General features: G+C 45.4%; 1 protein-coding gene and 3 long non-coding RNA genes across 4 annotated transcripts in view; 1 reads left to right on the top strand and 3 right to left on the bottom strand.

Moving 5' to 3' along the window:
* The window catches only part of Prkce (protein kinase C epsilon), a 506,175-nt gene that overhangs the window by 327,339 nt on the left and 151,236 nt on the right, over positions 1–27,600 (top strand). The window contains exons 7-10 of the mRNA XM_031357603.1: positions 7,370–7,512; positions 9,990–10,086; positions 12,656–12,852; positions 15,503–15,676. Coding sequence (XP_031213463.1) covers positions 7,370–7,512; positions 9,990–10,086; positions 12,656–12,852; positions 15,503–15,676 — 611 coding nt within the window. The remainder of the gene's footprint in view (positions 1–7,369; positions 7,513–9,989; positions 10,087–12,655; positions 12,853–15,502; positions 15,677–27,600) is intronic.
* Positions 13,909–15,549, bottom strand: LOC116080915. The gene is made up of 2 exons (XR_004114669.1): positions 15,330–15,549; positions 13,909–14,018 (listed from the first exon to the last, which is right to left on the bottom strand). It is a non-coding gene; the product is annotated as an uncharacterized LOC116080915 (long non-coding RNA).
* LOC116080913 lies at positions 16,287–26,897 on the bottom strand. Its single transcript, XR_004114667.1, has 2 exons — positions 26,619–26,897; positions 16,287–16,775 (listed from the first exon to the last, which is right to left on the bottom strand). It is a non-coding gene; the product is annotated as an uncharacterized LOC116080913 (long non-coding RNA).
* LOC116080909 lies at positions 25,249–25,934 on the bottom strand. Its single transcript, XR_004114663.1, has 2 exons — positions 25,506–25,934; positions 25,249–25,391 (listed from the first exon to the last, which is right to left on the bottom strand). It is a non-coding gene; the product is annotated as an uncharacterized LOC116080909 (long non-coding RNA).

Here is a 27,600-nt window from a genome sequence, read left to right as displayed (position 1 = left end):
GTGTGTGTGGTGCTGATGATCACTTCTCCCGTTTCATTTGGTCAGCTTGCACATTCACTTCACTTTTTGGTCTGTGGCTTCCTGGTGTCACCACAGCCTTCAGGAACCTGTGCTCTCAATGGGAACCTCAGTCACCCAGTATCCCTATGCCCAGGCAGCTTTGTCCCAGGACTAGGCTTCTCAAAGTCCTTTCTCTGCCACTTCTCAAGTTGTCTGAGGCAAAGTCCTGTTTAAAACCACCACCAGTTCACTAGCCTATCAACCCAAATCTATCCCAGGGAAGGACAGGTCTGGCATTTAAACACCAGAGGGCGCCAGCAATTAAACTGTACAAGCCAGTTACTTGCTCTTGGGCAAGGGAGTGTTGTGTCCAGTATTGTTGGGCAGGCAGGACGGAAAGTTGAGTGTTGCTGATGCTGATGGGGGAGGGGTGGAAAGCCAAACAGAGGCAAAGTGTCCTAGACTATATGTTCTGCCTGAGGATGCTCAGACCTTCTTAGTGATAGCTGGTCCAGGTCCAGAGGGCTGTGGTAGAGTTTTGTTTGTTTTTGTAACTAAGAAAACTTCCCTTCTGCACATTCCCACACTGTCTGCCTGAGACATCCATTCAGCCGGATCCTCTATGCTTTGCCCACTCCAGGCCAGTGATCACATTCTGTGGGGCAAGCAGGAGGCCTAGCCTCACCTGATTGGTTTGATATAAGCAGTTTCTTAGTTGCTTTATTGACCTTAGATTTTAGGGAAATTTGGGTCTCATAGCAAAGCTGAGCAGAAATGTAGAGAATTCCCCACAGAACCCTGTCCTCACACATGAGTAGGCCCATCATGAGTGTTCCACCCCAGAGTGGTCCATTGGTTAACACTCATGGACCTGTACCAACATGCTATCATCATGGGAAGTCCACAGTTTACAGTGAGGCATATGGCGGGCATCAGAAGATCTGTGAGACTGGACAGTTCTATAATGACATGCATCCAGCACTTAAAGCACAGGAGGCAGGAGGACACCACTGCCCTAAGAGTCCCCTGTGTTGGATGATTATGAACACAGCTGGGAAAAATATCCATGGGCAGGTTTTTGGCATAGATGTAAATTTTCAGTTGATTTTGGTATAAGGAGTACCAGATGTATACTTGCTGGATTATATGGTAAAGAGATCTTTTTCAGAGTGAGGGGCTCCTGAGTTGTCTAATAGCTAAAATGGCTATGCTTCTCTTCCTCCATCCTTGAACTATCAATGAATGAGGGTTTCATACCCCACATCTTGACCAGTATTGGACTGGATGTTGTCAGTGTTCTAGATTTTGTCCATTTTAATATTAATAGAATGGTGTAGTGGTATCAAATTCTGTGTGTGTGTGTGTGTGTGTGTGTGTGTGTGCGCATGTGTGTGTGTGTTTGTGTGTGTGTCTGTGTGTGTTGCACACACATGATTATATGGGGGTGTGTGCCTGTGTATACATGTAAACATGAAAACAGACCTTCAGGCATCCTTTTTTCCCACTGCTACCCAGATTCCTACTAGGTTGCTAGGGTCTTAAACTCAGGTCTTCATGGTTATAGAGAAAGTTCCCCATCTCCTCTGTGCTGGCTAGTCTTATGTCAACTTGATACATGCCAGAGTCATCAGAGAGAAGGGACCCTCAAATCAGAAAAATGCCTCCATAAGATCATGCAAGCCTGTAGAGCATTTTCTTAATTAGTGATTGATGTGGAAGGGCCTAGCTCACTGTAGATGAAGCCACCACTGGGCTGGTGGTCCTGGGTTCTATAAGAAAGCTAAGCAAGCTATGACGAGCAAGCCAATAAGCAGCACTCCTCTACGGCCCCTGCATCAGCTCCTGCCTCCGGATTCTTGCTGTACTTGACTTCCTGTCTTAACTTTCCTCCACAATGGACTGTGGTGTAGAAGTGTAAAGCCAAATAAGTCCTTTTCTCCCCAAGCTGCTTTGCTCATTGTGGTTTATCACAGCAGTAGAAACCCTAACTAGGAATTAATTTAATTAAATCCTAATGATGCACAACATGTACGATACCCTCATCTATTTGCCATCTGAGTATCTTTGGTGAAGTTTCTGCCCGCTTATTTTGTCCATTTTTAATTGAGTTGTTGAGTTTTGGGTGTGGTCTAATTGGGATACTAGGCTTTAATAAGGGACATACTTTGCAAATACATTTCTCCAGTATGCAGCCTGTCATCTCCTTTGCTTTATGGCATCTTTGCAGAACAGGATTCTTCGTCTTATTGAAGTCTTACTCACCATTAGTTACTATTGCTGTCTTTCTTCCCTTCTTTCTCTTTCTTTGTCTTTCTGTCTGTCTTTCTCTCTGTCTTCCTTTCTTTCTTCTTTCTGCTTGATCAGGTCTTTGATGACATATCTAAAATGTTAAGTCCATACCCACAGTCACCCAAAGACCTCTGTTATTTTCTGGGAGCCACATAGTTCTGCATCTTATATTTGGTCTATGATCCATTTTGAGCTCACTTTTATGTCTGAATTGAGGGTCTTGTTTGTTTGTTTTGTTGTTGTTGCATGTGGATGTCAGCCGCCCCAGTACCATTTGTAGAAAGAGTTTTCTTTACTTCTTTATATTGGCCCTGGTAACTTATTGAATAACTATGTTTTCATGGGCCCCTTTCTTGGCTCCATGTCCTGCTCTAATGACCACTTTCTTCTTTAACTGATTGGGTACTGTCATGGTTGCTGTGGCTTTATAGTAAGTCTTAGAATTCATGTCTGGCCTCTGACTTTATTCTCCTCCATTACTAGGCTGACTACTCTGGGCTTCTTGCCTTTCTGGAATGCGTTTTTTTGGAATTGCCTCAAGTTTATAACTCAAGTCAGAAAAGCAAAGGTTCTGACAGCATTGAGCTTTTATTTTAGTTACTTTTCTATTGCTGTGATAAGACATCATGACCAGGACAACTGATAAAAGAAAACATTTGGTTAGGCTGGTGGAGTGACAGCATGATAGAAGGAACAGCTGAGATCACGTGTTTATCTACAAACAGGAAGCAGGGAGAACACTGGGGGTGTCCTTTGAAACCTTGAAGCACACTCGCAATGACACCATTTATCCTTCCCTAACAGTTCCAACAGGGGACCAAGTATTCAAACATGTGAGTCTATAGGATCCCCTCTCATTCATGCCAACAATGCTTTCGATCCATAATCATGGAATGAACCTCCAGAAACTTAATTCTTTAGGGTTTTTAAATCATAATTTTATATTTTTTCTCATATGAACCTTGTATGTATTTTGCTAGATTTTTACCTATTTCATTTAGGAGTGCTAGTTTAAGTGGCAATGGTTTTAATTTTTAAATCCCTTTATTCATGGCTGGTTTATAGGAAACTGATTGACCTTTTCTATTAACCATATATCCAGAACCTTATTATAACTCAGTACTGGCTCTAGGGAAGTTTTCTCTGTGACCCTCCTCTTCCCCTGCCCTCCCTCCTTTTTCCTGAGCCTTCCTCTTCCCCCTGCCCTCCCTCCTCTTTCCTGAGCCTTCCTCTTCCCCCACCCTCCCTCCTCTTTCCTGAGCCTTCCCCCCCTCTGCCCTCCCTCCTCTTTCCTGAGCCTCCCTCTCTGTGTGGTGCCCTTTGGTCCTGTGTTTGTCCTGCTTTGTAGGTTCAGTAAGAAGTCTTGTTCCAAATGTTGAATCTGCATTCCACACCTGAAATATCCCACAGGATCATGGCATTTAATGCCCTGTTAGGTTTAATTCATTCTTAGATTAATTTTGCTTTGTATTGTTAAGGGTTTTTTTGTTTTTGTTTAGAGTGTTTACATCTTAACATACAAGATCTTGCCTTTTAGCTTTTCTTTGCCTTTTCTTGTTTGCGTGGTATGGATTCGTAATGAGTTAGGAGGTATCTCCTTTGCTTCTGCCTCCTAAAAGAGACATCAGAGAATTGGGTTTTCTCCATTAAATGTTTGGTAACCTACTTGGACCAGTGCTTTCTGTTTCAGAAGGTGTTCACTGACTAGACTTTACTAGTAGAAGAGCTATTCTGATTGGCTTTTTCTCCCTGTGTGCGCTTTGGCAGACATTTAATTCTGATATTTATCATTTCAGGTATATTAAGGATCTGTAGCGGCTTGGAGATGTAGCTCAGTGACAGAGCATTTGTCTATGATGCAGAAGGCCCAACAACAATTGTTCTCTCTCTCTCTCTCTCTCTCTCTCTCTCTCTCTCTCTCTTTCTCTCTCTCTCTCTTTTCTCTCCCCACTTCCTTCCTGGTGAAAAAACAAAACAAAACAAAATGGCTATTTCTCACTTGACTTTGCATTTATAATTCAATTTATTTTGATGTAATTTTTATCTTATCCTTATCCTGAATTTAATTTGTACATTTTTCTAGTTTCTTAGATGCTTAGATGCATAGTTTCTAGTTGCTTAGATGACTGGTTTTAGGGACCTTTTCCTTCTAATACATACACATTGCGTGCTATAAATTTCCCTCTAAGTACTGCTTTGGCTACATCTCATCAAATTTTGATAAGCTGTACCTTCCACATCAGTTTTCCTCTGGGAGTCATCCTTTGTCTTCCTCACTATTTGGCAACCTGTTACTTGAGATTCTCCAGTTACCTTTCTGTTACTGACTTCTAGTTCCACTCCACTGTGGTCTAAAATCAGACATTGTGTAAATACTATACAATTTTTTGGAATAAAAGTTAAAAGTATATTCACAATCCTACAAAGTGAACTCTGGTAATTTGGAGTTCATGCTCAGAACAAGACTGCCCAACTCCAGCCTGGGGTCTGCTTCTAGGTACTGTGTTTTCTTGGTGGTTTTACTCCCTTACGATTCCAGCTTCTGTGAGGAGTCAGTGTCCTCTTACTTTCCTCCTAGCAACGTGTGCACTGCTCTGATGACGTGATTGTCAGCTTCGTTGTGAGCATAGCCTCTAAAGGCAGAGTCATCTCTCTGGCCTGCTTTCCCATTCTTAAAGCTGTAGTCTGTTGTAATCATCACCCTTCTCCTGGACCTTAGCCATCCAGCTATTATGGGGAATTCCCAGGTAGATATCCTGGTTGTTGTAGCGCATGTCGGGTTCTTAGTGTGGTAGTATAGAGAGAGGTGTTTTAGTTGGGAGCTTAGTGATGCTCCCAACTTCCACAGCCCCAGTAGTCTGAAGCCTTTGCCACCATGTCAACCCCAGCCTCAGACCCACTGCAGGCATGGCCTAGCCCTGGTCCTAAAGCCTGCTGAACATCTGGAAGTGCTGGACCATTCCTGACTTCACTGGCCTAGCACCCAGCATGCTTATAGCTCCAGAGCTGGAGTGCAGTGATGGATGTCTCTATAGCAATTGCTCCTCGTGAACAGCTGCCCCATCATACTGTAGCTCCTGGACCCAATCACAACCATGTGCACCTCATGTGATGGTCTGTTGCAGGCTAGGATGTAAAATCACAACAGTGCTAAAACAGTTTGATTTAAGGCATTTTGTGGTCCAGCATGTGGTGTATAAGAAGGAACATTTCTGTGTGTTTCAGCAGCATGTGTCTTTCTGTTTGGTGAAAGTCAGTGGAATCAGTTCTATCCAGGTGATTGATATAGTTACCGCATTTAACCATGGCCTTGAGGATTTTCTCTCTTCATGTGCCAGCATCACGTCCTTTGCAGTTTGGGGTCATCATCAAGTAAAATAATCACTGTCATCACACCCATGTGACAGCTTGGATTTTCAACGTTGTGCAGCGGTCCCTGTGTCAGAGGCTTGGGCCACAGTTTGGTTTGGAAAGTAGTAGACACCTTGAGGTTACTGGTCTCCTTGAGTCTGTCTGTTCCTGTCTGGTAGGGGAGTATTGAAGTCTCTGAATCTAATAGTGAGGCCATTCATTTTTTTTCATTTTTTTTTTTTTAAATCAGATGCATTTTGGCGCTCTCTTGCTAGGTGCATACACACCAGGGATTTCATCTGCTTGGTGAGCCGGCTTGTTTATCACTATACACTGCCCCTCTTTTAATACAATGGCTTTGCTTGTTCTAAAACTATCTGTATCCAATTAATATACTGTGGTACAAAGAAGCAGATTTACTCAAAAACCCTCATGGAAGTGGCAGGAGATGTGGCCAAGAGCCCTCATGGACACTGGAAACTGCAAACAATAAACTTTATATGTGCTATGTGTCTTCCTATCTTATACATGTGTCAGAGTTGCAATTATAAATTTAGGCACAGTAAGAGGATGATAGCAATAACTAGCAATAGAACAGGACGCTTGTAACAATTGAGCTGTCATATGCTAGCATCACGTCCTTTGCAGTTTGGGATCATGGTCAAGTAAAACAATCACTGTCATCACACCCATGTGACAGCTTGGATTTTAAATGTCGTCCAGTGGCCCTTGTGTCAGAGGCTTGGGCTGCAGTTTGGTTTGGAAAGTAGTGGAAACCTTGAGGTTACTGGTCTCCTTAAACTATCCCCCCATCCCCGCCATCCAAAATGGAACCCAGGGTCTATGCATGAGTAGGTAGGCAACTACCATTGAGTCTCTTAAAGCTTATTAGCTATAGTTCCAGTTTGAGAGTTCCAACATCACCCTTGCCATGTCAGAGTCTAGATCCGTTGCTCCATCTCCTCAAACTATTTTATATGTTCTGTATTTTTTCTTGATAACCAGATATAATAATATTCTAGGCCAAAGGACTGACAGTAAATGCTCTGTGGTATGGTGTCTTATAGGTAGCTTGTGCCTATGGAGTATAAACCCCATGATGCTCCCAGCTTGGGCCTCAGGCAATATGGGGTGATTGGAGTAGTCTAGACTTAAATGTTTCTCCAGGCTTTGTTAGGATCTGATAAAACCCAGGAATAAAACTCAGGCAAGCTGTTTCTTCTCAGGGCAAGGCCTGTGTAGGACAAACAGAACGCTCTGGCCTAATTCAGGGCTTTTTGCTTCCCTCTGACCCTGTTGGAAGCTGGCTGAGTATCTCCTGTGATTACCAGGGAGCTCCCTGGATCATGTGACCCACAGCAGAGCAGTGGGCAGACCACGTATGTGGCATGCATCCATTTGGGCCTAGGATCATCTGGGTCAGTGAAAATAATTTGGTTTTTGCGGAGGCAGTATCTTCTTGCCCTAAAGGAAATGTCAGTGTGCCTTCTGCTTGCTTGTCATGTACGCAGGAAGATCATCAGGGAGGAACAAGGACAACCATCCTCTGCAAGGTGGCTGGTGGGCGACAGTAGTTCTCTCCAATGGACTAGGCGGTGGTTTTTATCTATTTATATTTGTCTTCATTTTCCAACCTCTTTCAGATGGGCACATTCCTTCTGTAATTTGGTAAAGGTCATCATGTTTTGAGCATGAGCATTGGCTGTCTATCTCCCATGTTTCCTTACAGTCTGCAAAATGAATGTTCACCGTCGATGTGAGACCAATGTGGCTCCCAACTGCGGGGTGGACGCCAGAGGAATTGCCAAAGTGCTGGCTGACCTCGGTGTTACTCCAGACAAAATCACCAACAGTGGCCAGAGGAGGAAAAAGGTAAGGAATCCCGGCTGCTTTACCTGGAGCTCTCTCCAGGCCTGCTTCTGAGAGTATCCTTATGTGAGGGTAAAAGATTCCTGGGTTGAAGCATCAGCACCTTACTCAAAATACCATGTTTTTGTAGAAAGAGGCTAGGTTACATGAAAGGCTCATTACACCTCAAAATTGGAGGAGGCAGATGATGGAGCAAGCCTTATGAGTTATGTGTGGACTAGGGGTCTTAGTGCAAGAGTCTTTTTCTACGAGCCCGTGAAACCCTGAGTTCGGTTTTCAAGAACACAACAGTATAAAACATTCACCAGAGAAAACATGCTTTGAGGTGAGGACCTTGCAGTCCCTTCTAGAAAAAAACCATGACACTCTAGAGCAGTGTTCTCAGCCTTCCTCAGTGCTGCAACCCTTTAATACAGTTCCTCATGTTGTGGTGACCCCAACCATAAATTTGCTCATTGCTATGAATCGTAATGTAAATATCCATGTTTTCTGATGATCTAAGGGTCATTCGACTCCAATCAACTCCCTTGGGATCTCTGCTGCTCTAGGCATGGAAGCAGACTAGCCTGCTGCCACAACTGTCATGAAGTAGTTCATGTCTGAACCTGGGCCCTGGTGTGCACAGATGGGCCGGCTCATTCATCTAGCACCGAGTTGATCAGGAAATTTACTTAAGAATGCATGGCCTTTCTTCGGAGACCAAAGCCCCTTTTATCCGTATGACATTCTAAGTGTCATTAGGAAGAGTTGTGTTTTCTAATTTGTTCTTTAGGTAAGTCAAGACCTGCAGATGTACACAGAGCTCAGGGCATCTCTAGTGGGTTCTGCTTCAGCCAGAATACCTGCTCTAGAAAGTATTAGAGGCCTTTGGAAAATAGGTTACGAGGAGGAGGAGGATCAGAGAGCCACATTATCAGGATAGTCAGTGCTGCTGTGGGTAGGGTGTGGCCCCATCTGCCAGGTGTCAAACCTCTCCAAGTGCTTTTGTAGAAGAGCAAGTCTGTCCCTAGGTGTGTCTCACGGCCTTTGCTCTACCCTGGGCCTGAAGTCCCTTCCGAGGACCTACATTCCCTACTCTTCTTGGTTTTGAACCTGCCCATGTCCTTTCCCTTGCGCTCCCAGAAAAGCTTTGGTTCCCACTGATAAGGAGGGTCAGATAACTTTCATCTTTTTAACTCTCCCTTCTGTCTTCCTAACAAACAAAGCTGTTTGGCAAGCCCTGAAGAAACTGCCCTCTCCCCATAACTGTGAGGCCTGAAACATTGTGTGGCTTCTCTAGCTTCTCTGAATCCTAAAATAAACAACTTTGTTTGGTGCCCCAAGGCACTGGAGTTTCAAAGCCACATGGTACTAGCCAGTAATACTAGGGCCTCTAAAGAGGCAGGCTGAGCAAGGCCTCTGGTATCTTGCACCAGTGGTGAGTGCCAAAGAAACTCCTTCTCCGAAGAATGCCTTTTCTCTGCTGGAAGTGGAACAGGCTTTGTCAGAAGAGGTTTAAAGGGAAATGCTCTGTCCTCTTCTGTCCTGCATCCATACAGACTGTGGTTCTAGTGACGAGGTGCTGGCCACTGCCTTACATTTGCAGTCTTACATTTGTGGACTCATGGTGAGAAAGGGCCAGCTGGGCAATGTAGGAACGGGTAGAGAAAAAGCCAATGGCTGTCACCCAGCAGTCTCCACTGAGTGACAGTCCTGATAGCAAGCTTCAGCTATATGACGTGACAGATGGGGGAGAGACGTATCCTTGGTCAGAAACTAAATGATCGTCACAGAAGTCTCGGACCTTTTGCTAGAACAGACCCTTGGGAAGACCAAAGCAGAGGGAGCGAAAATTCTTGTGAACTCTAGATCCATACTGGCACTTAAGCTGGACCTGCCAGCACTATTCCAGGAAACAAATGGCACTGAGAATCTTCCACTAAAATGCGCTAACAGGGTTAAATGACATCTGGAAATATTAATGAGCATCTGTTATGTGTATGACTTTGTGCCAGCCACTAGGGGCAGTGAAAGTACTGGAAAGTCTGTCTAAGTAGAGAACCCCACACAATATGCACCTGCAGGTACTGTTATTGATATACAGGTGAATAAGATCATGAGTAAACACCAAACGGAGTTGAGCTAGTCAGTATCACATTGACTTGGAAAGAGAACTTGCATTATATAGGTTTGCATTATATAGGTTTGCATTATATAGGTTTGCATTATATAGGTTTGGGAGTGAGGGATGGGAAGTGGTGTATGTGGGGTGTTGTGGAAAGACTGGAGCAGAGCTTTGCTTTAGAGGTCATCTATCTTTGGAAAGAATAAATATTGAGGCAACGGAGATCTTTCATGTTTTGTTTTGTTTTCCCATTAAGTTGGCACCTTTTCTCCGTCTGATGGACATTGCTGTGCTTCTGAGCTTCTGTATGGTGTCTTGATGCTTTTGATGGTACAAGCCTCCTTTCTGATGACTCTCCATCCTCTGTCCTCTTTAGCTCGCTGCTGGTGCTGAGTCCCCACAGCCGGCTTCTGGAAACTCCCCATCTGAAGATGACCGATCCAAGTCAGCGCCCACCTCCCCTTGTGACCAGGGTGAGACTCTGAGATTTGCCTCTTACCTCTGATCCTTGTCACTTGCTATTCAGTGCAGCCAGCAGCCCCACCAGCAGGTCCCCACACACTACTTCCTTGTTGATATGGTAGTTGTTCTTGCATACTACACGGCTTTCTTGAGGGCTCTAGCTGGGAGGGCTCACCTCTCTTCCCTCCAGCCTAGGGTTGGAGGAAGGCCCACATGTGTGTGTTGCAGTCTGTTATTGCCTCATTTGTGACCCTGGCTTCAGTGTAGAGAAGGAGAGAGGTCCCAGTCCTTTGCTCATCACACCATCCTTCTGTCTGGACCTAGACACGTCTGTATACTTGCTTTTCGGCCCTCCCAGTTAATCATGGCACCCCAAGACTTGAGATCAGGCTGAATTAGGGAGGATTCTTTCAATGAACAGATGGCAATAGAAAGGTGAAATTTGAGAAGCAGGGGCAGGCAGCCCTAGGCCTGACTCTCCTCTGCCTACACTCTGGATGTCTCTTCCCTTCTGACTATGCTTAAGACGGTAAGTTCTGCAGGCATAGTGTGTATACGTTTATGGAATCTGAGATGCTAGAACTAAACAGGGACTTCTGTCTGAAGCCTCACCTTCTGGTGACAAATGGATCCCAAACATCCCTGGAGAGAGCTTCACGTACCTACAAGGCAGAATGACCTCACGCATGGCGGTGCCCTTCTCGATGGCCCTTCCTGTGGTAGTGTTGCTAATATTTTACTCACACCAGCTCTATGCCAGGTAACAGGCTGAGAAATGGGAGTTCAGCATTGAAAATGCTTGTCCTGAGGCCAAGAACAAAGTTGGTGTCTTGGGCGACGAGCCCATGCCTCTCCTGAACTATGAACTCCTCATTTGGAGGTCATCACTGCAACACAGTACTTCTCATCAGGGGTCGGACTGCTTCAGTGGCTGTTCACCAGGCTGGAGACTATAGAGCAGCTGATCTCAGAGCCTCTTCCGGTCTCTTTCACTTTCTGTGTCTTTACTTCATTCCAAGAGAGATTCCATCCCTCCCTAAGTAATCAGCTTATAGATCCTATCCTGGGCCAGTCAGACATTTTCAGCTCTCCCCCTTTAATACTAAATGTCCTGAAACTTCAAAGAGATGGGGTCCAATGATAACAGACCCAGGTGGAGCGACATACCCCTGCTATCCAGGCCTGGCTCTTGCCCAGTGTGCTGTCTGCTGTGCCTCCTGGGGCTTTATTCAAACAGATGAACCAGCCAGACAGGTCTTATACTTCCCAGCTTGACATGAGAACTAAATACTATGTAACATATCACAAAACAGAGATGAGTGAGACACTCTCTTTCCTCTGTTGTAAGAATTCAGAAAGCCATTTTCTTCAAGCTTTGGGGTCTTCAGACATCTACCTTCCAAGATGCTCTTAACAACTGAGGTCTTCCCAGCAGGACAAAAGCCATACTTTGGAGTGAGTAAGCTATGCAACTACTGAGTCTGTCATGCAAGGGCTCTCTGCAGGCTTGGCTGTTGTCCTCCCACCCCATTATGAGTTCACTCCAGATCCTCTGCATGGGCCCTTAGGACTTAAGTCCTTCTGGAAAGGAGGCAGAGTCTTCCTCTCCATAGCTGCTGCTCACTCATCTGTCTTCATTCCAAGGCATAAATACTCTGTCCCTGTCTGTAACTCCCATTACTCATGAGAGTCTTTTACAGTAGGATGTCAGGATACCCATACTACACAGACGAGTGCTCATGTTGGTGAGTGAATGTCTAGCCATAAAAGACCTTCTTCAGATAGAAAAGGTCAAAGGGCCACCCAGCACTATCATCCTGGTAATTTAGGTCACATACTCCAGAAGGCCACAAGACCATCTCGTAGTTGTGAAATTGGGACTGCGGAATTCCTGACCCAGCAGAGATAAGTTTGTGGCATGCCACTGTGGGAAGCTAGTCTTTGTTAATGATAAGCCTGTGGCTCATTCTATTAGGTAGCTTCGTGTGGGACAAGAACTCAAGAGTAAAGCCAACATGAAGGCTAAGTAAAGACAGTTAGAGAAACGAAGGCTTCCTAGATGTTGTTTTCAGGTTCTTTTAGTTCTAGTTCACAGCCCCGTGGGTGAGTGAGTGATTCAGTCCCCAGTAATGCCTGTGAGAGTGAATTCTGAGTGTTCTCATCTTCAAAGGAAAGTTGAAGGGGAAGGGTGCCTGTTGCCCCTGAGTCCTCAGAGATCCAGGAAAGGCTTACAGTCTCAGCACGCCTAGATTATGGACAAGGTTGCTAGGAGGCCTTCAGAGGCCTCTGGGGGCATTGACTTCTGACAGATCAGGGACTGTGTCCTCCTTGTCTTTGTAGACTGATGCCTTGTGCATTAGGTACCAGAAGAAAGGTGTTAGACAGATAAAGGGAACTATAGGCTGCCCCTGGATCTGCCACCATGAAGAAGTGAAAGATGACCATGGGTTCTGAATACTGAGTCTTCATGTAAATGGCACAAAGAAGTGAAGGATGACCATGGGTTCTGAATACTGAATCTTAATGTAAATGGCTCGTGAGGTATGTTCTAATTTAGTTCCTTTTTACCTTTGGTCCTAGAACTAAAAGAACTTGAAAACAACATCCGGAAGGCCTTGTCATTTGACAACCGAGGAGAGGAGCACCGAGCATCGGCTGCTGATGGCCAGCTGGCAAGCCCTGGTGAGAACGGTGAAGTCCGGCAAGGCCAGGCCAAGCGCTTGGGCCTGGATGAGTTCAACTTCATCAAGGTGTTGGGCAAAGGCAGCTTTGGCAAGGTATGTGGGCATTTCTCTGCAGGATTCAGTTGTTCTCACTTATTACATGGGAGAAGGAGGGGAGAGGGGAAGGGAGGGCAGGAGGGAAGGAGGGAGGGAGCACACTGAGGTTTCATGTGTTTATCATGTACTCCCTGCTTTCCACTGTCAACTCCTTGTGCACGCATCTTCCTTTGTGCAGAGAGCCATCTGAAATCCCGCTTTCTCAGTCGGAAGACTTTAAGCATGAACTCTAAGCACCTGTCCTTGTAGACTCCAGGTTCAGAGCAAACCTTTCTGTGTAGGACTTTGGAAGCTGCATGTCCTTTAACTGATTTTCCTGGTGCTTCCTAAACATTCTGCCTTTCCTCTCCGTGTGAGAGGAGAGCTGGAGGTTGTGTAGTGGACCCGGGGCCTTTGTCCTTGAGGACATTTCCCCCAGCTCTCTGCTGTACCATTTGCCTTGTGGGGCTGTGCCCTTCAGTGATGGGCCTGACAAAATGCAAAGATTTGATTTTTTTTTTAGGAAGACAAAGAGCCCAGAAAAATGAGGGGCATTTCAGACATCTGACTATCTCTCTCCTTGTCTGTCTCAATGCCTCCTTCACCTGGTGGGTAAGCAGCTCTTGGTGTCGGGGGCTCTCATGTGTGCTGGGCTCTGGGAAGCAGCCAGAAGCTAAAGGCCTAATCTTCCATTCCAGGGCCATTCTGAGAGAAGGCTCTGCGAAGCCCTTGGGCACAGGGCCTGCTCTGCAGGCTCTCACAGGCCCTATCTGTCCTGAGATCATCTGGTAGGGAGGTTACTAGAATTTCCTCAGGTGGCAACTGCTGAAGCGATCACATTCTTTAAAAACTAGCTAAATAAAAAACAGACCCCAGGCCTCTGGTTTAGGTGCAACTCCGGCTTAGGCTCTGAGCAGGGTTACGCTTGAATATGAGCAAGATTTTAGGGAAATGAGCACGTTCAGAACTCCCAGGCCTGCACATAACGTAGACGGGATAGGAGTTCTGAAGACCCTGAGTGCTTAGCTAGTTTCTTAGACAAAATCACAGCCATCACAAGAAGGTGGGAGCCTGTTTTATATAGGCTGTATTTTGTAGGTGACAGAATCTGCAACCTCCCACGTTCCTTGGGTTTTGTTCTTTTACTTTGATGGCAACATTAGAATAGCGTTCTTCAAGGTCCCCTGGAAGGAGAATGACCTGTGACTATTTGGAGATAAATGAAAACACCAACTGATAGGCAGAAGCCAAGAAAATAGACTCCCCATAGCCATCAGGGGAAGGAATTGTGTCTTTACCTATACCTGCAGCACTGGATAAAACTGGAAAGGCAAACACAGGGCAGGATTAAATACATAAAGATAGAGTTATGTTCAGTAAGGTAAGATAGCAGCTACTCTCGTGAGGCAGGCGAGGGAGGGCTGGTGCAGAAAGCAAGAGGTTTGTCTGTGCGTCTCATATGTGTGCCGACTTAGGAGAAGTAACAACCCCACAAATAACTAGACAGAGGAGAAAAAGTAACTCTCCTACAGAGAGAATCGATTGGAAAATAAATATCACAGGAAGGTAGGCTGCAAGTTGAAAACAGAATCAGGGTAATGTCCACTTGTCAAGGAAGAGGAAGCAAGCCAACAGAAGGAGTAGGTGAAAGGAGCCCCATGCTCATAGACACTATTCACTAAAGTAGCCCTCTTAAAAACCAGGAAATGTGACCTGGAGAGATGGCTCAGCAATTAAGAGCACTGATGGCTCTTTCAGTAGTCCTGAATTCAATTCCCAGCAACCACATGATGGCTCACAACCATCTATAAGGGATCTGGTACCCTCTTCTGGTATGCCTGAAGACAGCTACAGTGTACTTAAATAAATAAACAAACGTCTACAGAGTGAGTTCCAGGACAGCCAGGGCTGTACAGAGAAACTCTGTCTTGAAAAACCAAAATAAATAAGCAAACAAATAAGTCTTTTTTAAAAAATCAGGAAATGTGTAAATGTTTAACCCTTTAGTTCTGAAAACTTCTATTTCAAGGATATAATGCCAAAGAAAATTTTAACTTGTGTTCAAAAGCACTCGGTGCAACTTATATAGAACGTAATTAGGTCTAACTTAAGTTTCTAATATGAAGGAGATAGCAGAATTAATTATAGTGTATTTACTTTGAACTGAGTACCAGCAATCATGATAGAAATGGACACCTGGTAGGAAAATACATATAACATATTGATTCTTCTGAAAGTCTGTATTTGTGTGTGGTATGGTGGGGCACACCTAATATTTCAGCACTTGGGTGAAACAGAAGTGTCGTGAGTTCAAGACCAATATGGGCTACATAGTGTGAACTGTCAAAAGAAATGAAGAAAGAAAAAAAGCAAGAAGGATAAAGGGAGAAAGAGATAGAAAGCATGCTACATTTGCTCTCTGATAATTACAGTATCACTAATGGAGATGAAGAAATGGATAAATACTTAACCCGAGTGCCTTAAACTTCTCTTACCTGAGAACTGTGACAGAGTTAGGTAGTTTCCCTAAGCATTTAAAATGGTAACTTCCTAAGTGTCATCATTAAAAATAAAAGGAAAAAAGTAATTAGCATTTAGACATTTGACATCCTTCGATTCTGATTCCGAGTGTGCGAAGACTGACCAGACGTGTTAAAACTGGTTGCAGGTCATGCTGGCGGAACTCAAGGGCAAAGATGAGGTCTATGCTGTGAAGGTCTTGAAGAAGGACGTCATCCTGCAAGATGACGACGTGGACTGCACAATGACAGAGAAGAGGATTTTGGCTCTGGCTCGGAAACACCCTTATCTAACCCAACTCTATTGCTGCTTCCAGACCAAGGTATGCTTAGGAAGGGGCTGGCCAGCTGACCTCTTAGGTGGTTTGGTGGGGCCTGACACATGGAATCTAAGCTGCCAGAGACCAATTTTGACTGTCTGCATGCCTGTCTCCAAGACTTTGTGTGGCGGAGTGGAGTGGATTTTACCCTTGCAGAGATGGGCGTTCGCTTGAACACCGTCTTCTTTCAGGGCCATGGGACTTCCCCGCCCCCCATGTGCGCCTGTGCAGGGAGGGATGAAAGATCGATAGTGCTCTTAAAAATTGTAGCAACACAAAGCCAAATGGCTAACCCCAGTGTTGACTCATTGGAAAAACCAACAGATGTGGTGTAGACCGCGCTCCAGCTCCTTTCTATCAGCAGTAAGACCACTTCTGGGCTGCTTCAGCTCAAAAGAAAAAAAAAAAAAGCAAAAGCTGCCCTAATCCTTCCAACTTGTGTGATGTCACAGGAGATGCTGAATCTAAACACATGCTTGGAATTCCACAGTGAAATGCAACCATTATAAAAGTCACCATATGTGTGTCTATCTGCCAGCAGGTGGCAGTAAAGGACATTGTAGCGTCCCCCTCACCAGGTTTGGTATTAATAGGGAGAAAGCACGTGTTCTTCATGAAATTGTTATTTTATTTTCCTTTTAGGGGATATGTGGGGGAGAAAGTCTTCTAGGGTGTGTTATGAAGTTCTAGAATGCATTATGGATCTGTAGTGTTGGCTTCTAGGGTGCGTTATGAACCTGTAGTGTTTGGATCTTTAGAAGGTAATCTGGACTCCTACCTGTTCTTGCCTGGACCCTAGACAGTGAAGAGTTGCACATGTGTAGGTGCCCATGTGTGTGTGTGTGTGTGTGTGTGTGTGTGTGTGTGTGTGTGTGCGTGTGCATGCGCACATGTGTTCCATATGCTAGGTCCTGGTGAACAAGACCCCATTCCTGCCATCAGAAACTTGACAGCCTCTCTGCTCCATCCCCCACCTCCATCTCCAAGGCAGTTTCTCAGAACCCTGCTTATCTGGGGAGCTTTAAGAATGAAAGACTCTGTGGCCCGAGCTTCCATCCAGTAGTCTCAGGACACATTTGTTCACTGGAATCCTGGAAAAGTCCTGCAGCGTACAAAGAAAGATTACCTTAGTTTAATCCATGATTGCCCAATGTATTTGGTCCTGACTCTCCCCATCAACCCACGCCTGACACCCAGTCCACATTAAGCAACATTGATCTAGGAAAGTTTTCCTATCCTTCTGATCTCTTCAGAAGTGAGAACCACCTGAAAATGTCCGGCCATTCTCTGGCTTATTTTTCAGGGGCACCAGAGTTGCTCTCTCTGTGAAACTGTCCTCAGAGACCCCGCTTCATAAGAATATGTTTCTTTTCTGGGCAAGCCTTGGACTGGTAGCTAAGTTATTTCTCTTTTAAATTTGTGTTGTGTAATGCCAAACAGATTAATGTGAGTTCATGTGTATACAGATGCAGAGTCCAGTGTGGTGCTCAAGTCCAGACATGGGCGTGGCTTTCTTCTTTCCCACTACAGCTTGGCTGTTGTGGTTTTGGTTTTGAGATGGGACCTCATTCTGAAGTCCAGTTCATACTAGCCTGAAACTCGAGACAATCCTGTCTCCACCTGTTAAGTCCTGGCAGTATAGGCGTGAGCCACCATATCCAACTCCTTTAGGACTTAATTCAAGATTAAGGAGAAATGCATCAGGTCTGATATGTCTCTACTGTCTGTGGCTCTTTTCACATGAGCTTACATCCAGTAGTTTTGAATTTTGTCTTAAAAACAATAACAACAACCAACAACAAAAGCCACTTAGTCTACTTTTCTCTTTGTACCACTGGAAAAAATTGTTTCAGAGAACCAATAGTCATGTGTGTGGTGGGTATTAGAGGTATTAAACCTAGAATCTCATGCCTGTTGGCATCAGTTTTGTCTCTGGCCTATGAATACGAGGTTTTGCTATCCACAGGCAGTGTATGTTGGCAGTCAGACCTGCTGCCTCTGGCTGCTGGGATCTGACCCTGTGAGGTCGTGATCTGGTGTGACTATCTGCTGTGACTGAGCCAGGTGGAGCCCCAACACTTTTTCTCAAGGCCCATCTCTGTCTTCTGACTAATGTCACTGTGTAGAGAGGGAGCCATATTAAGGTTCTTTCTTTGAACTTGTGGTCAAAAGGCCCAGGAGCCTGAAAGAGCCAGATCTAGTCATGAAGGCTCTGTGGGGTTTCTATATACAGTGGCTCCTAGAAAGTCACAGTTGAAGGTCTGCTTGATGGGCAAATGAGAAAGGACAATGGCATCATCAGTGTCACCATTTTTTTTACAGAAATCATGCACTGAAGAATGTCAAAATCAAGGTTTCTCTTTGACACACAAAGGGGCATTGCAGAATGCCATGAATTTTACTTTTGGCAGAGGAAATGAACTGGCTTGGTTTTGAGGGTCTGGGTGGCTGGAGGAAAGAGGCAAAATTTCCTCTGCAGTTCAGAGACTGACTGGTCCTTCCTTCAGGCCAGTGTTAGGTCACAGAAAGAGTCACAAGAGCAGGTTGATACCTGTTTATATAGCATGTATATATTCTATTTTTCTTAATTATAATTAAATTATAATTTAATCTTACTACAGGGCAATGATTTACTAATAAAACGAACCTTTGAAGAATCATCTTAAAGACCCTAAATTTAATTTTTAAAAACAGACTTGTGCTTTACTGGCCAACAGTCCTGGTTTTAAAGACTGGCTGTTATCCTGATTGAAGTGGGTACTGGGTGTGGGGTTATCAGCATGACACAGATTTGCCTGAGGAGGGGTGACTGTGTGACTGTGTGACTGTGTGACTGTGTGACTGTGTGACTGTGTGACTGGGTACAGGACTTGGGGCTCATCCTAACATCTGCAGTAAATTAGCACTAAGTAATCCTTAGTGTTTCAGTGACATTCAAACCAAGAAGACCAGGGAGCTGTGTTCTTCAGGGTCTAGTGGAGCAGCACTGCTTTTGAAGGGTGAGGTTTGGGCATGAGTGGAAGCAGAGAGGGCAGCCACAATCCGTGGTCAATTTTCAATCTTGCTTGGATGTTGTTTTCCCTGAAAAAGTACCGTTCCTCATCCACCATACCACTGTGGTTTTGACTAAGATTTTCATATATGATTCAAACCCCCAAAGATCTGTTTCAATCCTGTTACAATTTTTGTCTCATCCTTGATTAGAGCAGGCAGAGCAACAGCGGGTGTTGAGTCAGGTCTGGGCTGAGCCTCAGTGTGGTGGTTTGAATGAGCTGGACCCCCTTCAGGCTCCGATATTTGAATGGTTGGTCTCCAGTTGGTGGCAGTATTTGAAGAAGCTTAAGAGATGCAGCTCTGTTGGGGGAACTATGTCACTGGGGACTGGCTTTGGACTTCAGGTGCCTCCCTCCTTTCCTAACGTGCTCTCTCTGCTTCCTGCATGCTGCTCAAGATCTGAGCCCTCAGCTTGCTGCTTCTGCCGCAGTGTCTTTGCTACGTCATCATAGACTCCACCCCTCTGGAACCATAAGCACAAAGAAAGTCCTTGCTCTTAGGTTGCCTTGGTCATGATGTCTTGTTACAGAATAGAAAAGCCACTGATAGACTCAGGTTTTAGTATACAGAGAGAAATAGCTCTTCTGGAAACTGCCTTGAGAGCGTCCTGGTAGATTATGCAGAGCTTTAAGCTGGGTGCCATGTACGGGTTGGCTGGCAGAGCCTGGGAGAGTGTAAAGTAAGGCCCCGTGTCTCCTCTGGCACCCAGTGATGATGACTATGCAGAGCCATTAGCATTAACCTAGTGGTTAATGCTGAGGGGCCAGGCTAAATTCAAATAGTTACGTAAGATTTCTCTCTACTAAGCTGTTCTGTCCTTGTCAACTGTGCTGTAGTCTTCTTCCACGGACTCTGGAAGATGAGAAGCAAGTGAAATGACTCCAGCACCCAGCACTAATGAGCATGGTCAGATAGGTCAGTCAATAAAACCACAAATACATACCCATCAAATTCAGACCTTGTGCTAGACTTAAGATCCTGCTGTGTTTTTGAGTTTCTAGAGAATCTGAATCAGGCTAGGGACGCTAGAGAACTGGCCTTTGAAATGGGTTAGCATTGGGAAGAAGGTGGGCACCTAGAGATGGCTCCAAAGTTCTTTCTACATTTCATTTTCACATTCTCCTATGCTAGACTTCACAGATCCCTTCTCCTGCTTCTTTGTGGACAAATGACCTGAGAATGGTTTTGGGGGAGGGGTGCCTACTGAGTAAAATAAGGAAAACAAATTCTTGCTAAGTCAGAGGCTGAGGGAAAGGGACATGGTAGTGCTGGGGCCCTCTTTAGGGGGCTGAGGTGCCTGGCTTGGCTTTCAAGGACATGGCCCTGGCCCTCCTGCTCCAGGTTAGAGCCTTGTGCTGAAGCTGCTTTTTCAGAAATTGCCTCTTCCATTGGCTACTAGAGCTCAGAGAGCTCCTGGGAGGTAGATTTATTTTGATTTTGTGGTTAACAGAAAATTAAAATTCCCAGGCCCTTTAGATTTTGTGTGTTTGTATTTTACCATCACCATTACAAAACCATCCTTCCAACAGATCCTACAAAACCTGACTTGGCCAGTATTCACCGTGGTATTGCCTCTTTAAAACTTGCAGCTCTGCACACTGTACCAGTCCCCCACCCTCTGGCATTTCCTGCCAGGCCTGGGAAGCCAAATCCTGGAGGATTTTGCAGTGAAGGAAACTGGGGAAATGAGGCTGAGCTCCTCCAGGGTCTCCGCTGGCCAGCCTCCCTCCAGCCCTGGGGAACTGCAGCATGGAAAATCCTTAAAAAGCAACTGGAGATGGTTTTCAAATGTGATTTAATCATCTTTGTGGGCATGAGGATTGCTGCCCAGAGCAAGTGTTGACAACATAGGAGAGAATTTGTAGTTTCAAGGAACTCTAATGTTTGTTTTGACTTTTAACAGAACAGTAAACCCTAAAGGAAAAAAAAAGGGTGGCAGAAAAGCAAGATGATCAGCAGAGAGATAGAGATGGCAAATCTAATAAGTAATCAGACAAGTCTAAGAGAGCAGAGAGAGCAATCTGAGAGGTAGGCCATGATCCCACTAGACCACGTGATGCTGGAGGTAGGGTCTGGGAGCCATGGTCCTGCTAGACCACGTGATGCTGGAGGTAGGGTCTGGGAGCCATGGTCCTGCTAGACCACGTGATGCTGGAGGTAGGGTCTGGGAGCCATGGTCCTGCTAGACCACGTGATGCTGGAGGAGGTAGGGTTTGGGAGCCATGGTCCTGCTAGACCACGTGATGCTGGAAGTAGGGTCTGGGAGCCTTGGTCCTGCTAGACCACGTGATGCTGGAGGAGGTAGGGTCTGGGAGCCATGGTCCTGCTAGACCACGTGATGCTGGAGGAGATAGGGTCTGGGAGCTATGGTCCTGCTAGACCACGTGATGCTGGAGGAGGTAGGGTTTGGGAGCCATGGTCCTGCTAGACCACGTGATGCTGGAAGTAGGGTCTGGGAGCCTTGGTCCTGCTAGACCACGTGATGCTGGAGGAGGTAGGGTCTGGGAGCCATGGTCCTGGTAGACCACGTGATGCTGGAGGTAGGGTCTGGGAGCCATGGTCCTGCTAGATCACGTGATGCTGGAGGAGGTAGGGTCTGGGAGGAGTTGGAGGGCTTTTGGCTCCTTTGCTGGCTGTTTCTGGAAAACAAAAGCCCGACGAGATATGCAATACCTCTAGTTGGTTTGGATTAGTAGCCCTCGGGTACTCTATGCTACAAGCTTGCCAGAAGAAGATTCTAAGCCATAGTGCTACCATTGGTAATAAATATTTTCAGGCTTAGGTGAAGTGAGTCTGCATGGATGCTTTGGGCTCTATGTGGCACAGTGGCTTATCTAGTGATTATAATAGGAAACACATCTCCTTGGTGCCAAAGAGCATCCTGTGTGAGGGTGCTGGGCAGCAGTGCCATTTCTCTTGTTTAGCCAGTTTACACACTCAGGGGACCTGTGGCCTGCAAGCAACCAAGGGCTTACGGAGACTCTGATAGGAGGGTCAGTATTTAAAGGCATTGAGTGGCAATCTCTCTTGCCTGAGGAGCACTGAGGGACATGCCTGTGGAGGGGTGGGGATGGGAATGCAAGTAGAGGGGCCACATAATTTCATACCAATCAGGCCTGATGGAGAAATTGATCACTCAGATCTTGAAGCAAGAACCCATTCTAGAATGAAACGCAAGGTTATAGAGTTGCTTTGCTCTAGTGTCCCCACCCCGGGCCAGACAGGAAGGAGCAGGGAGGAGTACTGACTCTTAGTCTAGAGGCTGTCACATCATGTCAGGTAGCATTCTTGTACGTATGGAAGCCAAATGCCTGAACTAGAGTCACCTTCAAAGGCTTCAGCTTAGCTCATCCTCTTCACGTGATATAGTAAGGCAAGCTTGATTATTCTATTCTTTATTTCCACGTGTGATTATGATAAAATGAACATAAAATTTATCACCGCTGGCACAGGCCTATAAATCTAACACTTGGAGGCTGAGACAGGAGGATAGAAAGTTTGAAGTGACTCTCCACTGTATAAGAAGATTGACTCAAAGAAAGACCAAACAAATAAGCAAAATGCCCAAACCAACCAAACAATAATGCTCTAACCTTGGGGATGGGGTGATAGGCGCATTTAAACACATGTATAGATGTGCACACCTGCATCTTAGCATGTGAAACCAGAGGTGAACTTGGAGTATGGGGCATCAAGTCCCATTTTTAAAACAAGGCCTTGGTCACTGAACCCAGAGCTTGTCGTTTTGGCTTGACTAGCTGTCCCCAGGGTTTGTGTGTCTTGCTGAATCCAGAATTGGCTATGATGGAGCCTCACATTCTTCTATTCAGTCATGATGTGTTGACCTCCTACTATGTGCCAGGTCATGAGGCACCATATTCTCAGTCACAGGATATAGTAGTGGCCAGAGGAGGTTGTGATCTTAGCTTGTGGGAGCATGCTCCTTGTGCCACAGTGTGGAAAATGCTGGCTTCATTCTAGTTCCCAAACACAGTGCTTTTTCTTAAGATCTTACTATGTAATCCTGGCTTGCCTAGAACTCACTACACTAACCAGACTGTGTTCAAACTCACAAAGATCCACTTATTTTAGTCTCCTGGGTGCTGGGGTTAAAGGTGTGCCCCGCTGTGCCAAAACCAAGAATGTTTATTCTTTGTAGAAATTTTGGAAAATTCAAAAGATACAAAAAAGAATAATTCAAATGACTAGTACAAGAACAACTATGTGTGTTTCCTGATTTTTTTTAAAACAAAACGCACTTGATGCATATATTCATAAAATGGCATCTGTCATACAGAAGTCCTGCTCTCCTTTCTCTTAGTAAGCTCCAGCTGGATGGTTTCCAGGCTTCTAGTCTACATAAGGGCCCTGGTACAGACATCATGCATTGAAGGTAGAAGGTGGCCATAAATGCTTGGTTTCTGGCAGGGTTGATCTGAAAAATTAGACTCTCCACAGTCCTTGTTCATCTTTGCCTGAGGGCTGGCCCTGGCCTCTCAGAAACACAATCAGCAGCACTGTATTTCTCACATTCTATGATACAAACTTTACTGTAGCTTCTACATAACCCATTGATGCTGACATAGCACAGACCAAGAGTTAAACACCTTTGACGTGTGGGGGTGTGTGGGGGTGTGGGGGTGCGTGCGCGCGCGCTTGTGTGCATGCTTGCATGTTCTTCTAATTGAGTGTGTTTGGCACATTTGCTAACATGAAGGAACATGCTTACTCATTCTGCTAAACTATTTGTTTATTCTAACACTGTATTCGTACACAGGGTTCGTAGAGTTGCCTTGGTTGAGGTAGTGTGTGGGTGTGTGCTCATGCAGACCCCATGCATGTCTCAGCAGGATGGCCTTCCCATGCCACTTTCCCCATCTGACAGAGCAGCCCCACTTTGTCAGCTTCACGTTAACAGTCCCAGCAAGGCAGAGCTGGAACGGGATCACAGCACCTACGCTTGCCTCCTGGGGTAGAAGAAGATCACTTCAGGGACAGCTAGGGAAGGAATGGGCTCTGCCCAGTTACTGCTGAGGAGAGACAGGGAGACAAAGAGTTTTAAAGAGCAAGAGATTTCATAGACTAGATCCTGAATGGCAGACAGTGCAGGGACGACAGATTTATTCTGGGCCTTGGTTAGAAAGACAACTTCATGTAAGAGATTCTGACTAAGTGCTAGAACTATTAACAGTGCCAGACAAGAGTCCAGACTCACTCTGGAGGAGACCTCCTTAAAGATGTTCTAGAGAATGACGACTTAGAAATGACAGCCTATGCAACTCATGTGTTCCATGAACTGAGGAAAAGATAGGCAAGCAGGGACATCTGAGGAAGCCATTTGAATGACCCAGGAGCCCAGAGGCATGAGAGGTCTGGAAGAGAAAACTGGCATCAGACATTCCATTTCCTTCTGTATCTAGAAGGCCAGCCAGCTTGTGAAGAAGGCATAGGCTTCTACTGACTGATATAGAACTGTTGACCATGGAGCTCTGGATTAATGGGAGAGGGAGATGTAGGCTGCTGCCAGCTATGGTAAGTGGCAGGCACTTGTATCTCAATTGCTCATTTCCTAATCCAAATGAAAAGTTTCATGTAGAAATCTAAAACTAGAGGCCAAAGTTATCTAACCTGTTGACCAAACAAAACCAGTTTCCTCACAGCTGATGTCAGCCCTCTCGATCTCTCCCTAGCACCTTCATCTATTGGATTTCAGGATTTACTCCCTTTTTTTAGAGTCTCTATTTTTAGATGGGTGTTGTATTTTGATAGTGGTGTGATGTTTTCCTCAGAGAGAGTCACATGGGTCATTTCCAGGGAGAAGTTTCTGCCTTGTCTATTGAAATTTCTCCCCCAAAGCAATGGCCTTTCCTCACATAGCCTGGACTCTTTGTTCCCATAGGCTCTGACACTTCAGGTAACCCCTCTGCTGTAGCTTTGAAGGTCTTGCCAGCTGGTGGGTACAGCCCACCAGGCCATTTGAGTTCACGGTACCCTATTGATTTGTGGGGACCATGGTATATCAGAGGGAGAATGGCTGTTCTAGTTCTGGCTTCTGTCTACAAGGCTGCCTAGAAACACTTCTGTGGGCACTGATTTGATTGTTCATAATCAGAGATGGCAAAGGACACAGGGGAACTCAGAATGTGTGATTTGTAAGATCTCATGCAAATCTGACATCAAGGGTCTATGGATGTGAAATTCACCAGGAACCCCCGGGAAGGCCATTCTAATCGTAACCTGCTGCAAAGGCGTGGATGGAATGACAACACTAAGAGCGCCTGTGGATAGGGCTTCTGCTTACTGCTTCTTTTCCAAAGCTCAATTCAGTGAAATTCCCTACCTCAGCCCGGGCTTATCTACAAGACCTTTTTTTTGGGGGGGGTGCATTGTTGAGACAGGGTTTCTCTGTATAGCTCTGACTCTCCTTGAACTCACTCTGTAGACCAGGCTGCCCTTGAACTCAAAGAGATCCACCTGCCTCTGTCTTGTCCCCAAGGAAGGTCACATTTTGGGACCATCTCATCAATACAGAAATAGATAATAGTTATTTGGATTTAAGATGTTTCCCCAGAGGCTCCTGTATTCAAGAATTCATCCTCCATGAAGTAAGTTCAGAGGTGGGAAGATCCCTGGATCTTGAGGGCTCCAGACTCAATTTGATAGGCTGTTGGGAGACGACAGAAACTCCAGAGGTGGGACTTCATAGAAGGGAGAGTCCTTGCGTGGCGTATCTTACCCCAGCCCTCACCCCTACTCTGTACTTCCTGCCTCCACTCACCATCAGCTCTTGGCATGATGTTGCAAACCACTGGCCCAGAAGCCATGGAGTCATGAAGCATGGGCTGAAACCATGAACTCAAATAGACCATGCCTCTTTTTAGTTGATGTTCTTGGGTGTTTTGTCATAGATGGTTACTGGTTCCAGTTCGGAACATTGGAGAGAGGCATCTTCTAGATGGGCTAGTGTTCCTCTTCCGCTTCAGGGCCAGTCTTGGCTCAGTAATGATAGAGTATACCAACACCTCACAGAGTACTCCAAAATGCCAGGCTCAACTTGAAGCAATTTAAATCCTGCTAACCCAGTCTTTGCATGGCCCCAAGAAATAGGAGTGTTGTCCTGAGAGGCCACACAGCAGACAGTGACAGAGCCGGAATTCAAACCCAGTTAGTTGGTGTCCAGAAACTTGCATTTTGTCTGACTGTCAGGCTGGAGCCTAAGGACTAACAAACAGAAACTAGAATCCCAAGAGGACAATATGTAACCGAAATGTCAGCTGGTTTGTTTATTGTGAGGTGGCCAGACTGTATGCATGTAGCCCAGGGATCTCTGGGATGGTTGTTTAGGGATGGTATCTTGGGCAATCAGTGTTGAACTTGGGAAGCAAGAGGATAAGCAGACCTCTCTTCCTGGAATGAGGATGAATGTAATTGGCCGAGCCAATAGGAAGTTGCAACCCTCACCCCCACTGGAACATTTTGTTTTCAACATGATGTTCTAAGGAGAACACCAGCATGGATCCCAGGCAAAAAGAATTTTCTCCATCAGCTCCCATAGTTTGGGTGGATGTAAAAATAACATTTGCTGGCTCAGTACTACATCCATATGAGATTCATCAGCACCATGTAAGCCATGTTATCAGGAATGTCTATGTGCAGGTTTCTTTTTGTTTTTTTTTTCTTTTGTTTTGTTTTTTGGTTTTTGGTTTTTGTTTTTGTTTTTCAAGACAGGGTTTCTCTGTGTAGCCCTGGCTGTCCTGGAACTCACTCTGTAGACCAGGCTGGCCTTGAACTCAGAAATCCGCCTGCCTCTGCCCCCCAAGTGCTGGGATTAAAGGCGTGAACCACCACTGCCTGGCCTGTGTGTAGGTTTCTAGGGAGCTAAGCTTCTTACCTGGATCGGCCTGCTAGTGCTGGACCTGCTCTCTCCGCTTCAGGATTGGGTTCGATCCTCATGGGCTTGCTGTTCTCCCTCTAGGAGGACTGTGGAAGGCACAGTGTAGCAAGAGTCTGAGGATCAAAGAAGTCAGAGAAGGCGATCTTTGATCTCCCCGATCTGCCACCGCTTCAACAGCACAGGCTAATTCTGTTTTGGTTTTTTAGCAACAGCTTGAATCCAACTTCTTTTTTTTTCCAAGTTCTAACTTATGGACATTTTCTAGGTTAACCAGTTACTACTAAAAACAAACTATGGCCACCAAAGTGCTGGGATATTGTTGAAACACTTCTGTAGCCATAGCTGCCCAGTTTTATTCTTTTGAGGAAATTTATTAGTGATCTTGGAAGCCACATTAATCTGGGAAAAAGTAGCCTAGATTACTAGATAAAGCCTGTGCTCTGGGAACCAGGTAAACACAGGAAGTTGGGACCTGATAATGCAGCAGACCGAAGCAGAGTTGGCTTCCCGAGCCGCTGCGAGTGCCAGCTGCCTGCAGTTGGGACGTTGTTCTTGTTTGAGGGTGTTTGCTCGTTTCTTTGTTTTCTTTTTTTGTTTTGTTTGTGAAAGTTTTTGTTATTTTTTAAATAGACACTTATTATATAGCCCAGGCTATCCTCAGATTTGCTACTTAGTCCTAAGTGAACTTGAATTCATGATCCTCCCGCCTTGGCTGCCCAGCTTTGGGGATTAAACACTCCACTTGGCAGAAAACTTGAAGATAAAATCTGACCTTAAAAAAAAAGAAAACTGATAAATTTAGGGGTGAATTGGTCATCTTTCCAAACAAAGTCAATTCCCATTATAAAAAAAAAAAATGTATGAGGTATAGAGGTGCAGTTCACCAGAGTGACTGAAACCTGATGTGTTAAAATACACCTGTACCATGAGCCAACCACTAGGGAGGAAGTGCTCTTCGTGTGTGTGTGTGTGTGTGTGT

The sequence above is a fragment of the Mastomys coucha genome, unplaced genomic scaffold (assembly GCF_008632895.1).
Source record: "Mastomys coucha isolate ucsf_1 unplaced genomic scaffold, UCSF_Mcou_1 pScaffold6, whole genome shotgun sequence".
In the NCBI taxonomy this organism is placed as follows: Eukaryota; Metazoa; Chordata; class Mammalia; order Rodentia; family Muridae; genus Mastomys; species Mastomys coucha.
Note: the sequence above shows the minus strand (reverse complement) of the source record. Positions and strands in the feature narration are given on the sequence as shown.